A 15,997-nucleotide genomic window follows, 5' to 3' on the forward strand; every position below is an offset into this window, starting at 1 on the left:
AGCCAAAAGTCCGCTGACAAGTCTAGCTGGCCCCCTAATTTGTTTGAATAATACAAAATGCGTATAAGTAGCAGTCACTCCGTGCCAGGAGCTTTTGAAAGTTTTTCGTCTCTTTTCACTCATTTTATCTTCACAACAAACCCATAAGGCAGGCACTTCTGTGATCCTTGTTTTAGAGATGGAGAAACTGAGGTGCAGAAAGATGCCGTGAGTTGCCGAAGGTCACACAGCCAGGACACGGCTGAGCTGGGATTTGAACCCACATTAACTGGGAGAGAGAGTGGAAAGAGTTTATTTTTAGGGGCCCCAGGAACCAGCAGGGCCATGCCTGGGTCTGGAAGCCAGGGAATGGTGTTGGTAGGAGGCTAGTCTCCCATGGTACTAGCAACCTGTCAACCCCAGGATCAGGGCTCACGGTGGAGGTCTCAGCCCAGGCGAGGAAGAGCAGCTGTCTAGGCTTCTCCTCTGTGGCTCCCACCCCCTGGCGGGTGGATGTGGCTGGGAGAAGGGGATGTTTGTTTCCCCACCACCCACCCCCTGGTGATGTCATATCTCGGCAGCCAATGGCTGGGGTCTCCCCCTCCTCCCCCTCCCCATTCCTTTTCCCCCCCAGCCTGGGACCAGGGCTGAGCAGACAGACCGGACCTGGGAGCTCTCGAGCTATCTGGAGGCCTAGTGGTAAGAGATCAGCCAGCCAGTTCCCATCCTGGCCAAGCTAAGAAGCTGTGGGAATGAGACCCAGGATCCTGGGTGGGTCTGAGAGGGTGCCTGGGGCTCAGGAGGCTGCAAGGTGTAGGAGTTAAAGGTACAGACTTTGAAACCAGACCCTGGGTTCAAATCCCAATGTTCTCTTCTTTCTGGCTGTGTCGCTTTGGGCAAGATACTGCATTCATTGTGCCTCTGCTTTCTCACCTCTAAAATGGGCTGATGGGACTGCCCCGGTGGTCGTCTTTCTGTGCTTCCACTGCAGGGCCACAGGTTCCATCCTTGCTGGGGAAGTTTCACCTATCTCAAAGTGCAGCCAAGAAAAAGGCAGGGGGGCTGATGGAGGCCACCTCACAGGGCTGACAGGAGAGTAAATGAATTGCTGCTTATAAAGAGCTGGGGCTGGATGCTGAAGGTGGGACAGGCTTTTTGGTCCCTGGAATAGAGTGCTGGGGAGGCAGTGCTGATCTTGTTGGTTTGGAAGCTGGTACCCAAGCTGGATCTTGTCCCTCACTCAAAGTTCCTCTTTGGTAGGGGAGAAAGTGGGGCCACTGTGGGCAAAGGCTGGATATGAGACACTTTAAGATACTCAGCCCCCTGCCTCCCACACACAATTGCCTTCAGAGATTAGTTGCTATTACTTGAGCTCTTATACTGTATACTCTGAATATTCTAAGCACCTGCTATCTCATAATTCCTCAAAGCCACTGTTATTGGCTCCATTTTACAGAGGAAGAAACTGAGGCCCTGAGAGGTGAAATTCAAACCTTGCCCCAGTATTCAGACCTGAGGAGTGCTGGAGCTGGGCCTAAATGAGGCACCCAGAGGCCACTGCCAGAATGTCTCCCCCTCCGCATCACTAGATGGCCTCAGATATCTCAGCTATCTGGGGGCCTGGATGAGTCAGGTCAACCTCTCACTCCCACTGCAAGGGCTCCAGGTCACTCTGGTCTTCGGGGTGGCTGAGGCTGTGAGTGGGGAGAATTCTTAAGTGACGTTGGTGCCAGGCATGGGGATGGTGGAAGAAGGTACGGTGAGGCAAAGCTGGGGGCTTCCTCAGCAGGCCCAAAGCTCAGCTGAAGGGCTCAGAGTAAAAATGACACCCAGAAGGGCAGGAGTGACATCTTAAATGAGCATCTGAGTTGTGACTTCCCCAGGGAGGTGTTGTTAGGATTTAATGAGCCCAGGCAGGGAAGAATCTTTGCACACAGTGAATGCTCAAGAAAGGGGATTCTCAGAATTCTGGAAGCTCAGGAATGGATCAGGGAAGTGCCACAGGAGCTCAAGAAATAGGCAGTTAGCCTCTGGAGACTACTGCCTAGCCTTGATTCCCCAGGGAAGCCCCATTAGGGCTTCCCCTAACACAGGTCAGGCCCGCCCCCTGGGCACCTCCCTACCCCTCCTTCCCCTGCCTAGTGGGACAGCCAGAGCTGGGAACAGAGAGTGCCCCGGGTTGTGGGATAGCGGGGTCGGGGGGGGGCTTCCTTCCGAAGCTGCTCCCACCCAATCCCACCCCAGGAGCTGGGTACGTGGCTCAGGAAGGGCACAGTTGGGCTAAATATAACCTGGGCTGGGCAGCCGTCCCAGGCAGGGATGGAGAAGCTGGGCACTCTCTCTCTTGCCCCCACCCTGGCTGGGTTTCCGGTGCCAGCTTCTGGGTGTGACCTTCTCTGGCTTGTCCTGGACAGGGCGCCTGTGGCCCTGGAGATCCTCCCCTCCATCTCCACCATCTCCTGTGAGTACCAGGCTTCTCTCACCCACAGCTCAGGACACTACCTTGTATCAGGGACTAAGAGTTAGCTTTTCAGACCGGGGTTCAAGTCCCAACTCCGTCACTGTGATATCCCACCCATCTCTGTCTCTCTCTTTTTTCTTTTTTGTTTTTGGCTATGCCCCATGGCTTGTGGATGGGACTCCCTGATGGCTCAGTGGTAAAGAATCTGTCCAGCAGTGTTGGAGCTGCAGGAGACGCAGGTTCGATCCCTGGGTCAGGAAGATCCCCTGGAGGAGGAAATGGCAACCCACTCCAGTATTCTTGCCTGGAGAATCCCATGGACAGAGGAGCCTGGCAAGCTACTGTTCATGGGATTGCAAAATTGGCTACATCTTAGCGACTAAACAACAGCGTGGCTTGTGGGATCTTTGTTCCCTGACCAGGGATTGAACCTGGGCCCTGGCACTGAAAGTGCCGAGTCCTAACTACTGGGCTGCCAGGGAACTCCCTGTGATAGCCCATCTCTTAACCCTCATTTACTCATCAGTAAAATGGGGCACCATGAAGCCACAGCCATCAAGTGTCTGCCTGGCCCAGTGTTGGCACTGAGTTGCTCTCAAAACACCTGTTTCTGGCACCCTTGATCCCCTCTGCCAGCCCAACTTCTGCCTCAGCTGTTTTGCTGCCTAGGCCTCCTCCAGGGCTCAGAGTCACCAGTGCAAGTTACGGTGCAGAGTTGGGGGTCAAGGGCACAGGTCCTAGCTGTATGACCCCAGACAGGTCACTTTCCCTCTCTGAACCTGTTTCCAACCCTAAAATAGCCTCCACATCCAGAGTGATTTCAAGGCCTAAGGAGGCCAGCATAAGGCCCAGTCTAGAGGAAATAACCTGGATGGGGGGGTCAAGCCTGCTGGGAGGGGCCAGGGGTTCGCAGGGGAGGCCAGGGAAGGACATGGAGAGCCAGAGAGGAGCCTTCTGACACCAGGGGTTGTGGCGGCGGGGGGAAGGCAACCAGTGGAGTGGGTACAGCTGGAGCATGGTGGGGGGGGTCTCTGTGTCCTCTGTCTCGGCCAGTGGTGGGCTATGAAGGGCCTTTGTGTGGCTGGGGGTGGGTGGGCAGGGGTGGAATGTGACCGAGCACAGCAGATGGGCCATTGTTTGAGGGAATGTGCCGCGTGAGGCCTGACCTTTCCCTGTGGAGTGGGGGTTGGTGGGTTGGCATGCCAGGTGGGGGCCAGGAGGACAAGGCTTGGAGGAGGGGGACAGGATCCATCTCCCTCCCCCTAGAAGGGGCTGTCAGCAGAGACCCCAGCTCTGCCTCCTTCTCACTGGGCCGTGTGACCTTGAATGAAGTTCTTGGCCTCTCGCAGGGGTTAGGGTTTTCTGCAGTGAGGTGGGAAGTGAAGGTCTTAGCCTAGGACTGGCAAAGAGTAACCACACAGTGCCCATTAGTTATTAGGATCTTTAGAAGCAGCTGGAGCTTTCAGACAAGTTAAAAGTCCTGGCTAGGCCATCTGTGACTCAGTTGAGTGACTTTCCTTCTCCTAGTCTCAGACGTCTTCTCTGTAACAAGCTCAATAATTTTATTTTTTGGCCACACTCTTCAGCATGTGGGACCCAAGTTCTCTGGCCACGGATCAAACCTGTGCCCCTTGCATTGGAAGTGTGCGGTCTTAACCATTGAACCACCAGGGAAGTCCCATGCCCAATAACTGTACTGATCTCACCAGGGTGTTCTGAAGTTCACAGACGCTGACCCCCGTGGGATATTCGAAACAAGATCAGGACCACAGGAAGTTCTCAGTGATAATCATGGCAAGTGCTTGTGAAGTGCCTACCAGGTGCCCAGCACTGTATATTTACAAATACACGTGACCCTCTAACTAGCCCTGGGAGGTAGGTGCTCTCATTCGCCCCATTCTATAGATGGGGAAACTGAGGCAGAGAGAGGTGAGGTGATTTGCCTACTCGGCAAGTAGAGGCAATGGTTTTACAGTGAATTTGGCCCCCTTGGTCAGCCGAGGTGGTTAACATAGGGATGGTACTGTCAGAAAGGCCTAGGAGTCATTCCTGGCTCTACTACTGCTTCTTGTCCAGCCACATCACCTTGGATAAAGGTTTTTGGAGCTTCAGGTTCCCCACCTGCACTTTGGGGACAGAGCACCCTTTCTTTTCCCCAAGCCATGCAACAGGGTGTGGAATCTTAGTTCCCCCAACAGGGACGAAACCCTTGCCCCCTGCAGTGGAAGCGTGGAGTCCTAACCACTGGACCACCAGGGAACCCATGGGGATAGAATAATGACAGAGTGCAGGAAGGGTCAGACACTCAGGAATCATCAGTAGGGTCAGCCGACAGTAATGCTCACATTATTCTTCTTAGAGCCCCGGACCCAGAAGGCTCAAGGAGCTGGAGGTGACCCCGAGGTGAGCGCTGGCTGGTGCCACATGCCCCTCCCTGCCCTTTCCTGGCCTGCCTGGAGCCTCCTGACCTGGTCTCTCCCTGGCAGGCAGCAAGACCCCAGAGGAAAGGCGCGAGCCCCGCAGACAACTGCGTGCCACCCCGGGCTGGGCTCCTGTTAGGAGCGGGTGCTTGTGCACAGGCAGCGGTGAGAGGACATTTGGGATTGGGGCGGGGGGCGGCCCTTCTCCCCATCTCATACCCACCCTGACCTTTAAGCCCGGCCTTCTCCCCACATCTTCCCCTGGATGGCCTCAAGCCGGCATCCCTGACCCCGCAGGCTCAGAGGCAGCTGCTCCATGCAGAACTGAAGCTGGTCCTGCAGCAGAAGGGAGAGAGGAAACCGGAGGAGCCAGGAGGCCAGGGGACTCCCAGCAGCACCATGGAGGCCAGAAGCCGGAGTGCCGAGGTAAGTACCCTTCAAAGGGGACCTGAGGGGCCTTGGCGGGGAGTACTGACTAGGGTGGCACTGAGGCACTTCTTGGCTTCTCTGCCTCAGTCTTCCCATCTGTGAAATGGAGACGGCAACAGACTGTTATAGGTCACTGTGAGGGAAAGAGAAATTAACATTTGTGATGTGCTTAACACAGTACCTGACACAGACTAAGATTCCAAGAAGCTAATTCATTGAGCATGGTGGTGGTTTAGTCTCTAAATCGTGTCCGACTCTTGCAACCCCATGGACTGCAGTCCACCAGGCTCCTCTGTCCATGGGATTTCCTAGTCAAGAATACTAGAGTGGATTGCAATTCCCTTCTCCAGGGGATCTTTCTGACCCAGGAATTGAACTTATGTCTCCTATATTGCAGGTGAATTCTTTACCGACCGAGCTACAAGGGATAGGATCATACTGGAATTCTATTAATACTAAGCTAAAGAAAATAGAGTAGAAAGTCTCTTCATCAGAAGAGGCAGAATGGTGTAGGGGTTAAAGACATGGGGTTTGGATCTATAGGCTTACATCCCAGTCCTACCACTTCAGCTGTACAACCCTGAATAGACGACCTGACCTTTCAAACCCTCAGTTTCGCCATCGGTGAAATGGGGCAATGGTCGCCATCTCTGAGGGTGCTGAGGACTCACACTTATGTCATTTGCCCAGGGCCTGGTACCTAGCTTCCTTGAATGTGAGCGGCTTTCACTGTCATGGAGACAGAGCATAGCACTGACTGCATCCTACTGGATGCCAAGCATACAGTGGGTCTCCTTTTATAGCAGTCAAGCTGAGGCTGAGGGTGGCAGGCATGGGGTAACATGCACAGAGGTCATTGCCTACAGGACAGCTTATGGGCTCTGAGGTCACCCCTGAGGCGGAGGCCCCATCACTGAACTGGCTGTGTAGCATTAGGCAGTCACTCCACTTCTCTGGACTTCGTGTCCTACTCTCTGCCCGAGCTGTGTGGAGGATGAAACGAGACACCACCCATAAAATACTTGGCCCAGGGCCTAAGGATGGTGGCGATGGTCATGCTTTTCCCTGTTGCCCTACCACAACTCTTCCTACCCCTTCTCACCATGCTCTGCCCAGCGCTCTAGACTCAGGGCTGCTGCTGTGGAGCATCTGGGCAAATCTGCTTTCCCTTCTCCGAGTCCTGGGCTCAGTTCTGGGCTCAACGCCAGTCTGTGCCAGCCTCAAGACACTGCCCATTACAGCATCCCCTCACATCTCTGTTGCTTCAATCACAATCAGAGATTCCTTCCGTATACCCATGTCACCCAACTTTACAGGAGGGAAATGGGCCCAGAGAGGGCACAGTTCTCCCCTAGAGACACACAGCAGAGTGGATTCCTGGATGGGTTGTGAAACTGAGGTCTTTCACTGTCTCTTCTGGGAAGCCTGGATGTGGATCCCACAGTGCACTGCTGGGCCAGGGCCAGGTCAGCACCATTTACAGTAAATACCAGGCATACCACGTCTGCCAGTCCACCCCTCGTTACCCACGCACGGCCGCTCTTCACTAGATTCCCTCTCCAGTGGGCGTTATGCAGGGCTTGGGGTCACAGAGTACACAATAGGACAGTCACACATATTCAAGCCTTCAAGGCCAGGCCCACCCCCACCCCTTCGTACCGCACCCTTTCTTCGGGACCCCATCCTCAACTCCACCCCTATTCTGCCGTTGTTAAAGCCCCTCCCCATACTTCAAGCCCGTCCATAGACTACGGGTCCCTTCCGCGCATCCACGGACACACTCTAGCCACACCCCTTTCCTATCTTTGGCCGCTCCTCTGCGGCCACTGTCTTCTATCTGGTCGCGCTCCAACCCCTAACCCCGCCTCCGAACTGACCACGCCCCCTTAGCAAACAGCCCCGCCCTCACCATCAGGCCCGCCTCTCAGTTGCAACTCAGGTTCCCTCTGGCCTCCCCATCCCATCCCTCCTCTATGATACCACCCCTCGCCCCGCCTCTCCCGACTGCGGCCTTCGGGGCTCCCCCAGGCCAGTGAGCCGGGAGACCCATTGAACTCTTCCGTGGGTCTCAGCGAGCCGCCCTCGCGCTCACTTAAAGGGGAGATGCCGGCGAGAGTGAGCCCACACGACCGGCTTGAGCCCTGCCTGATCGCCTGTGCCCTGAGGACCCGGTTAAGAGCTGCTTTTAAGCGCGATGGCGGGCTCTGGGCGAGGTCCGGCCCCAGCGCCCCATGGCGACCCCTCGCCGCTCTCCACAGGAGCTGAGGCGGGCGGAGTTGGTGGAGATCATCGTGGAGACAGAGGCGCAGACCGGGGTCAGCGGCATCAACGTAGCAGGAGGCGGCAAGGAGGGAATCTTCGTCCGCGAGCTGCGTGAGGACTCGCCGGCGGCCAGGAGCCTCAGCCTACAGGAAGGTGGGCGGGGTGCGGGCATGGGGCGGGGCCTTCCTGCGGGGGCGGGAACCTGCCCTAGACCCCAGGGCCGGGAGGCGGGGTTAAGGGCTAGGGGCGGAGCTTTGTGTGTCTTGGTTTTGCGGTTGCTCAGATACCGGCTCTGGAGGCTCATTGTCTCCCAAATCTGCAGTTAACTATCTTGTGATCTTTCTGTCACTCGGTTTTCTCACCTCTAAAATGGGACTTACTCTAGTACATACCTCATAGGGTTATTATGTGGATTAAATGAGTCAGTATTTGAAAACACAGCATGTAACTAAGTGGCACACGGTAAGCACTGTATAAGTGCTAGTTATAGTTTGGTTGTTGGGGCTGAAGAAAAGAGGCGGAGTTAACAACTTGGAGGGAGTGGCGAAGAGAGCTTAGTAAGGGATATTTTAAGTAACATGGATGAGATTGATGCTTTATTCATGCAACAACTATTTACTGAGTGCCTTCTATTTCCAGATGTTATTCTGGGTGCTTGGGCTACTGCTGTGAACAAAACAGACAACACTCTCTGTTCCTATGAAGCTTACATTCTAGTGAGGAGAGACATGTTTAAGCAAAATCTGTGAAATACATAGTATATTATATATACATAATTTATGGAAACTAATGTAAAATACAGAGTACACTAGAAGGCCGTGTATGCTTATGGAAGCTAGGAAGGAAGCTGCGTTTTTAAGTAGGATGAACCAGGAAGGGCAGAAAGGCCTGAAGGAGGTGAGGGAATGACCTCTGTGGCCATCTGGAAAAGCATTCCCGGCAGAGAGAACCAGTGCAACTGCCCCAAGATGGGAGAGTGCCTGGTTTGTTGGAGGAACAGCAAGGAAGCCAATGTGAATGGAGCAGAGTTAGTGAAAAGTAGAGTAAGAGATGAGGCCAGAGAAGTAAGAGAAGGGGTAGTTTTTCGAAGGCTTTATGGACCACGTGGAGAACTTTAATTTTTAATCAGAAGTTGTGAGTGAAGAAAGAACATGAATTGACCATATTGAAATGCTGTACTAGCAGTAGACTGTAGGGGGCAGGATGGGGAGCAGGAAAAAAGGCTCCGGTGATTATCCAGGTAAGAGATTGGTGATTTGTTGTTGTTCACTCGCCAGGGGAAGGGATAAACAGGGAGTTTGGAATCAACATGTACACAGTGCTATATTTAAAATATTAATAGATAACCAAAAAGGACCTACTTTATAGTACAGGGAACTGACTCTTTGTGATCCCATGGATGTGAGAGCTGACTCACTGGAAAAGACCCTGATGCTGGGAAAGATTGAAGGCAAAAGGAGAAGGGGACGGCAGAGGATGAGATGGTTAGATACATGGATTTGAGCAAACTCTGGGAGTTAGTGGAGGACAGGGTGATACTTGGGGCCAAAACAGTGCTTTGGAGGTGAAGACAAGGCTTTGGATTCTGGATATAATCTGAAGGAAGAGTCTTCCGGACTGGATATGGGAGTTTTGGAGAGGGGTCAAGGATGTGTCCAGGAATTCTTGACCTGAGAATGGAGTTGGTAGCCCCACAAATGGGAAACCCTGAGGCTGGAGCTTGTTTGGAGAAAGACCAGGAGTACAGTTTGGACCTGTCAACTGAGAGCTGGACACCAAGGTGGAGATGTGAAGGGATATGTGACTCTAGGATGGATGTGGGGAGTGTTGGGCTGGAGAGACACAGTTGGGAGTTGTTAGTATATTTATGATCTTTAAACTCCTGAACCTGGGTGAGCTTCCCCAAGGGATAAGTAGTATGGAGAAGAGGAGAGGTCCAAGGCCTGAGCTGGCTCTCTGGGACTCTGTGTCTTTAAGAGGTCTGGGAGATGGGAGGAATCACCCCAGGAGGCTGAGAAGAAGCCTGCAGGGAGGTGCCAGAGGGTTGGGCACCCTGGAAACCAAGCTGAGCAAGTAGATGAAAGAGTGAAGCTGGATCTCAAGCAAGGGTTTAAGTGGATGAAGTCTGGGACTTGACTGCTGGACTTAGCAGCTACACAGAGGTCACTGTATGAGACCTTGAGAGACCAGTTCGAGGCTCTGGGAGGGGGGTGTCAAAAGTGTGATTGGAGAAGTGAAAATAACACAGTCAGACAACTCCATGAATTGTGCCATTAAAGTGAACAGATAAGTGGGGCAGAAGTTCCAGAAAGAGTGAGGTCAAGGCAACCTTTCTTTAAAAAAAAAAAAAGAAAATTATTTTTGGCTGTGCCGAGTCTTCGTTTATTGGCTGTGCCGAGTCTTCGCTGCTTTCTGAGGCCTTTCTCTAGTTGCGGCAGCTGCGGGCCGCTCTTCATTGCGGTATGTGGGCCTCTAGTTGCAGGGGCTTCTTCTGTTGCAAACACAGGCCATAGGCACAAGGGCTTCAGAAGTTGCAGCTCATGGACTCAGTAGTTGTGGCACAGGGGCTTAGTTGTTCCGAGCCTCGTGGAATCTTCCTGGACCAGGGATCGAACCCATGTCCCCTGCATTGGCAGGCCAATTCTTATCCACTGAGCCACCAGGGAAGTCCAAGACAACCTTTCTTATGGGAGAAAGAGTGATATGTTCTTTGCTGGTGACAATAATGTAGAAGAGAAGGACAAATTGATGATGATGTAGGGAGCAAGGGGAGAATTGCTGGAGTTTGTCCCTGAAAAGGTGGTGGAGAGATTGACCCGAGCTAGGAGTGGGGTTGGTTTATCCCTAGGACAGATGGAGAGTAGAGAAAATCGCCGCAGGACCAGGGTGGGTGAGTAATTGGGTGGGGGCTTCTGGAAGTTTTCTTCTGACTCTGTTTCTCGGAAAAAGAAAGCAGAATCAGTGTTTGAAGTGTGAGGTTCGGGGAGGGGGAGTAGAACGGGGAGAGGTGCGGCAAACGGGCTTGGATTTGCTCCAAGGGAGGCAGGGCTAAAGCCCAGGCCGTGGCTTTCTCCAAGTGTCAGAACCTCAAACAGGGAGGAACTTTGTGTCTCAGTATCCTGTGCTCTTGGAGAAGGGCATGGCAACCCACTCCAGCGTTCTTGCTTGGAGAATCCCATGGACAGAGGAGCCTGGCAGGCTACAGTCCCGTAGGGTCGTAAAAAGTCGGACACAACTGAAGCGATCGAGCACGCACTGCAGGCGGGTATAGGCGGGGCCAAAAGTTTGGGCGGAGCCCTGCTGCACAGGCTCCAGGGAAGTGGGCGGGGCCGGAAGATGCCCATGCCCTGCCCACCTCCACCTGGCCTACAGGGGACCAGCTGCTGAGCGCCAGAGTGTTCTTCGAGAACTTCAAGTACGAGGACGCGCTCCGCCTGCTGCAATGCGCCGAGCCTTACAAGGTCTCCTTCTGCCTGAAGCGCACTGTACCCACCGGGGACCTGGCGCTACGGCCCGGGACCGTGGCCGGCTACGAGATCAAGGGCCCGCGGGCCAAGGTGGCCAAGCTGGTACGCGTGCTTAGCCCGGCCCCGGCCCTGGACTGCCCCAGCGATCCTGTCTCTGCGCCATGAGCCCCACTGCCCCACACCCGTGGGCCAGCCTTGCCCTCTGTCTCGTCACTAACCCAGCGCTAATCCCATCCACTGCCTCCTGTTCTCTGCCCATAAACTCCTCCCTGGGGAGGGGGACCCACCAACCCAAACCAGGATCCTCACCCACCAGTGGTCCTGAACCAGAGAGGCCACGTTCAGTCAAGCCTAAGGGTGGCTCACTTACTACTGAGTGACTCTGGAGGAACTTCTTTACCTCCTTGGGCCTCAGTTTCCCTATCTCTAAAGTGAGGGTATTGGGGAAAATGGTGGACGAGGAGCCAGAAATCTTGGGTCACAGTTTATACACCCCTGGTGATGCACTGTAAGAGTCCGAATTAAAGTCTTTGCCTTCCTGGGCAGTCATGGTGACATAACAGGCAGGAAGTGGGGATGGTGCTTTGGAGACAAGATGCTCCATCCAACACCTACCCATCCTGGTAAAATGACAGCATGGGGCTTCCCCCTGTCCACCCTAGGCCTCCCACTGTCCCACCGCCTCCTGCCTCTCTCCTCTCTCCCCAGAACATCCAGAGTCTGTCCCCTGTGAAGAAGAAGAAGATGGTGATGCCCGGGGCCCTGGGGGCCCCTGCAGACCTGGCCCCTGTTGACGTCGAATTCTCCTTTCCCAAGTTCTCCCGTCTGCGTCGAGGCCTCAAAGCCGAGGCTGTCGAGGGTCCTGTCCCAGCTGCCCCCACCCGCCGGCGCCTCCAGCTGCCTCGGCTGAGGGTCCGAGAAGTGGCCGAAGAGGCCCAGGTAGCCAGGCTGGCGGCTGCCGCTCCTCCCCCACGGAAGGCCAAAGCAGAGGCTGAGGTGGCAGCAGGACCCCGTTTCACGGCTCCCCAGGTGGAGTTGGTTGGGCCCCGGCTGCCAGGTGCCGAGGTGGGTGTCCCCCAGGTCCCAGCCCCCGAGGGGGAGGCGGCCCCTGCAGCAGAGGCTGTCAGCGGCTTTGCCCTCCACCTGCCAACCCTTGGGCTGGGAGCCCCGGCTGCCCCTGCGGTGGGGCCTGCGGCTGTAGGGATCCCGGTGCCCCAAGTGGAGCTGCCCTCCTTGCCCTCACTACCTGCTCTGCCCACACTTCCCTGCCTGGAGACCCGGGAAGGGGCTGTGGCAGTGACGGTACCCACCCTGGACATAGCAGCACCTACAGTGGGGGTGGACCTGGCCTTGCCTGGTGCAGAGGTGGAACCCCGAGGCGAGGTGCCCGAGGTGGCCCTGAAGATGCCCCGCCTCAGTTTCCCCCGCTTTGGGGCCCGAGCAAAGGAAGCTGCAGAGGCCAAGGTGAAGGGGCCCAAGCTTCGAATGCCCACCTTCGGGCTCTCTCTTCTGGAGCCCCGGCCTGCTGCCCCCGAAGCTCCCGAGAGCAAGCTGAAGCTGCCCACCATCAAGATGCCCTCCTTTGGCATCGGGGTCTCGCCGCCGGAGGTCAAGGTGCCCAAGGGGCCTGAGGTGAAGCCCCCTAAGGTCCCAGAGGTCAAGCTCCCCAAAATGCCTGAGCCGGTCCTTCCAGAGGTACGACTCCCAGAGGTGGAGCTCCCGAAGGTGTCAGAGATGAAGCTTCCGAAGGTGCCAGAGATGGCTGTGCCCGAGGTGAGACTTCCAGAGGTGCAGCTGCCAAAAGTCCCAGAGATGAAGTTGCCAAAGGTGCCAGAGATGGCTGTGCCCGAAGTGCGTCTCCCAGAAGTGCAGCTGCCAAAAGTCCCTGAGATGAAACTCCCCGAGGTGAAACTCCCCGAGGTGAAGCTCCCAAAGGTGCCGGAGATGGCCGTGCCGGAAGTGCGTCTCCCAGAAGTGCAGCTGCCGAAAGTCCCAGAGATGAAGCTGCCGAAGGTGCCCGAGATGAAATGCCCGGAAATGAAACTCCCGAAGGTGCCGGAGATGGCCGTGCCGGAAGTGCGACTCCCAGAGGTGCAGCTGCCGAAAGTCCCCGAGGTGAAACTCCCCGAGGTGGAGCTCCCGAAGGTGCCGGAGATGGCCGTGCCGGAAGTGCATCTCCCAGAGGTGCAGCTGCCGAAAGTCTCGGAGATGAAAGTCCCTGATGTCAAGCTCCCCGAGGTGAAGCTCCCGGAGATAAAACTCCCCAGGGTGCCGGAAATGGTCGTGCCGGACGTCCACCTCCCACAAGTGCAGCTGCCAAAGGTGTCGGAGATGCGGCTGCCAGAAGTCCAGGCGCCCAAGGTCCCGGAGGTGCATCTGCCGAAGGCACCAGAAGTGAAGCTGCCCAAGGCTCCGGAGGCGCAGCTAAAAGCTGCCAAGCTAGAGGAGGCAGAGGGCCTGGACTTCGGCTTCAAGATGCCCAAGATGACCTTGCCCAAGCTAGGGAGGGCGGAGTCCCCATCTCGGGGCAAGCCTGGTGAGGCAGGTGCTGAGGTCTCGGGGAAGCTGGTGACACTTCCCTGTCTGCAGCCAGAGGTGGGCAGCGAGGCTCGTGTGGGTGTCCCCTCTCTCACACTGCCCTCGGTGGAGCTAGACCTGCCAGGGGCCCTGGGCCTGGAAGGGCAGGCTGCGGCTGCCGAAGTGGGCAAAGGGGAGCAAACAGAAGCAGCTGGGGTCGGGGAAGCTGCCTTCCGGTTGCCTTCCGTGGAGATCATCACCCCACAGCTGCCCACGCTGGAGGAAGGGCAGGCAGAGGTGACAGAGGCGAAAGTCAAGCCCTCCTCCAAGTTCTCCCTGCCCAAGTTTGGACTCTCGGGGCCAAAGGTGACCAAAGCAGAGGCTGAGGGGGCCGGACGAGCTGCCAAGCTGAAAGTGTCCAAGTTCGCCATCTCACTCCCCAGGGCTCGGGTGGGGACCGAGGTGGAGGCCAAGGGCACAGAGGAGGCAGGTCTGCTGCCCGCCCTCGACCTGTCCATCCCGCAGCTAAGCCTGGATTCCCATCTGCCCACAGGCAAGGCAGAGGTGGCCGGGGCCGATATCAAGCTCAAGGGGCCCAAGTTCGGCCTGCCCAAGTTTGGGGTCAGGGGCCGGGACACTGAGGTGGGAGAACTAGTGTCAGGGGCAGCTGAGCTGGAGGGCAAGAGTAGGGGTTGGGATGGGAAGGTGAAGATGCCCAAGCTGAAGATGCCCTCCTTTGGGCTGGCTCGAGGGAAGGAAGCAGACATCTCGGGTGGGCGAGTCAGCCCCGGGGAAAAGCCAGAGTCCACAGCTGTGCAACTTAAGATCCCTGAGGTGGAACTGGTTGCTCTGGGGGCCCAGGAGGAGGGGCGGGTAGAGGAGGAGGCAGCCAGCAGCCGAAGACGGCTCGCAGGCCTGCAAGTGTCCCCAGCCAAGCAGGTGGGCACTGAGGCCCAGGACGGGGGGCTGAGGATGCCGCTGGGCATCTCCCTGCCCCAGGTGGAGCTCACCGGCTTTAGGGAGGCCACCCCGGGCCAGCAGGCTGAGAGTGCTGCCCCTCCAGCAGAGGGCACAGCGGGCTACAGGGTCCACGTGCCTCAAGTGACCTTGGCTCTACCTGGAGCCCAGGCGGCGGGTGGCGAGCTGTTGGTGGGCGAGGGTGTCTTCAAGATGCCCGCTATGACAGTGCCCCATCTTGAGCTCGACGTGGGGCTGAGCCGAGAGGTGCAGGGTGGGGAGGCCACAACCAGTGAGGCTGGGCTGAAGCTGAAGGTGCCTACACTGGGGGCTAGAGCTGGGGCCGGGGCTGAGGGGCCGGGCGACCAGTCCGCAGAGGCAGAGCGCACCTTCCACCTCTCCCTGCCCGACATGGAGCTCTCCCCACCTGCTGTGGGCACCCATGCTGAGTACCAGGTGGCAGAGGGCGAGGGAGATGCCGGACACAAGCTCAAGGTGCGGCTGCCCCGGTTTGGCCTGGCACGGGCCAAGGAGGGGGCTGAGGAAGGTGAGAAGGCCAAGAGCCCGAAACTCAAGCTGCCCCGCGTGGGCTTCAGCCAGAGCGAGGCGGTCAGTGGGGAAGGCTCCCCCAGCCCCGAGGAGGAAGACGCGGAGGGCGGCGGGGAAGGGGCCTCCGGGCGCCGAGGTCGTGTCCGAGTCCGCTTGCCCCGTGTAGGCCTGGCTGCCCCTTCCAAGGCCTCCCGGGGGCAGGAGGGTGAGGCGGCACCCAAGTCTCCCAGCGGGGAGAAATCACCCAAGTTCCGCTTTCCCCGGGTGTCCCTAAGCCCCAAGACCCGGGGCGGGAGTGGGGACCAGGACGAGGGTGGATTCCGGGTGCGGCTGCCCAGCGTGGGGTTTTCCGAGACGGGCCCTCCAGGCCCCTCGAGGATGGAGGGGGCTCAGGCTGCCGTCATCTGAAAGCCCCTGAGCAGAGGGAGACAGCCGCCCCCGCCCCCGTCTCATCTTTCCCATCCGCCACCCCTTGTTCTGTGTGTGAGATAACTAGCACTAACCCTCAGAAGGCTGGGAGGTGGGCAACTGACCAGGGCAGGTCCGGGGTGGCCGTGCCTGGCTCTTTGGCAGGAGTGCCTATGTCTTGCCAAGTCATGTGAATAAAATAATCCAGAGGTGGCTCTGTGTGGGGTCTCCTCTGTGTGCTCGCGTTGCAGGGGTGGAGTGCGGTGGGTGGGGGGTGGGCCAGAGAAAGGAGTCCCTTGAGGTCTGGCCTGAAGGGGTCCTCTGTGCAGGGAGATGGCCCAGAGTCAGGAAGGCCTTGGTGTGGGCCTGGTGGGAGGGGGGCTGTTCAAAATTCCCAGGGGCCTCTGAGCTGGGGAAGTGCCCCAGCAGAGCCCAGGGACCCCTGGAGACTCCACGTGTCCTGCGGGGGCCCCTTCTGCCAGGACAACCCCAGGAGCCCTAAGGGCAGAAAACGCTTGCTACCCCCTGCCCTCCGCTGGCCACCTCCC

At 57.1% G+C, this 15,997-nt stretch overlaps 1 protein-coding gene across 2 annotated transcripts; it reads left to right on the forward strand.

The window, feature by feature from the left end:
- Nucleotides 1-626: 626 nt before the first annotated feature.
- Nucleotides 627-15,662, forward strand: PRX (periaxin). Of its 2 annotated transcripts, XM_040252656.1 has the most exons (7): nt 627-678; nt 4,800-4,843; nt 4,927-5,025; nt 5,158-5,286; nt 7,548-7,704; nt 10,924-11,120; nt 11,727-15,662. In XM_040252656.1, exons 4-7 carry the CDS (start codon nt 5,260-5,262, stop codon nt 15,447-15,449), a joined length of 4,104 nt encoding a protein of 1,367 aa, XP_040108590.1. In that variant the 5' UTR covers nt 627-678; nt 4,800-4,843; nt 4,927-5,025; nt 5,158-5,259; the 3' UTR covers nt 15,450-15,662. The 2 variants fall into 2 exon arrangements, with proteins under 2 accessions (XP_040108590.1, XP_040108589.1); XM_040252655.1 differs by lacking the exon at nt 627-678 and having other exon boundaries at nt 4,650-4,843.
- The last annotated feature ends 335 nt before the right edge of the window (nt 15,663-15,997 follow it).

Source organism: Oryx dammah, unplaced genomic scaffold (genome assembly GCF_014754425.2).
Source record: "Oryx dammah isolate SB20612 unplaced genomic scaffold, SCBI_Odam_1.1 HiC_scaffold_13, whole genome shotgun sequence".
In the NCBI taxonomy this organism is placed as follows: Eukaryota; Metazoa; Chordata; class Mammalia; order Artiodactyla; family Bovidae; genus Oryx; species Oryx dammah.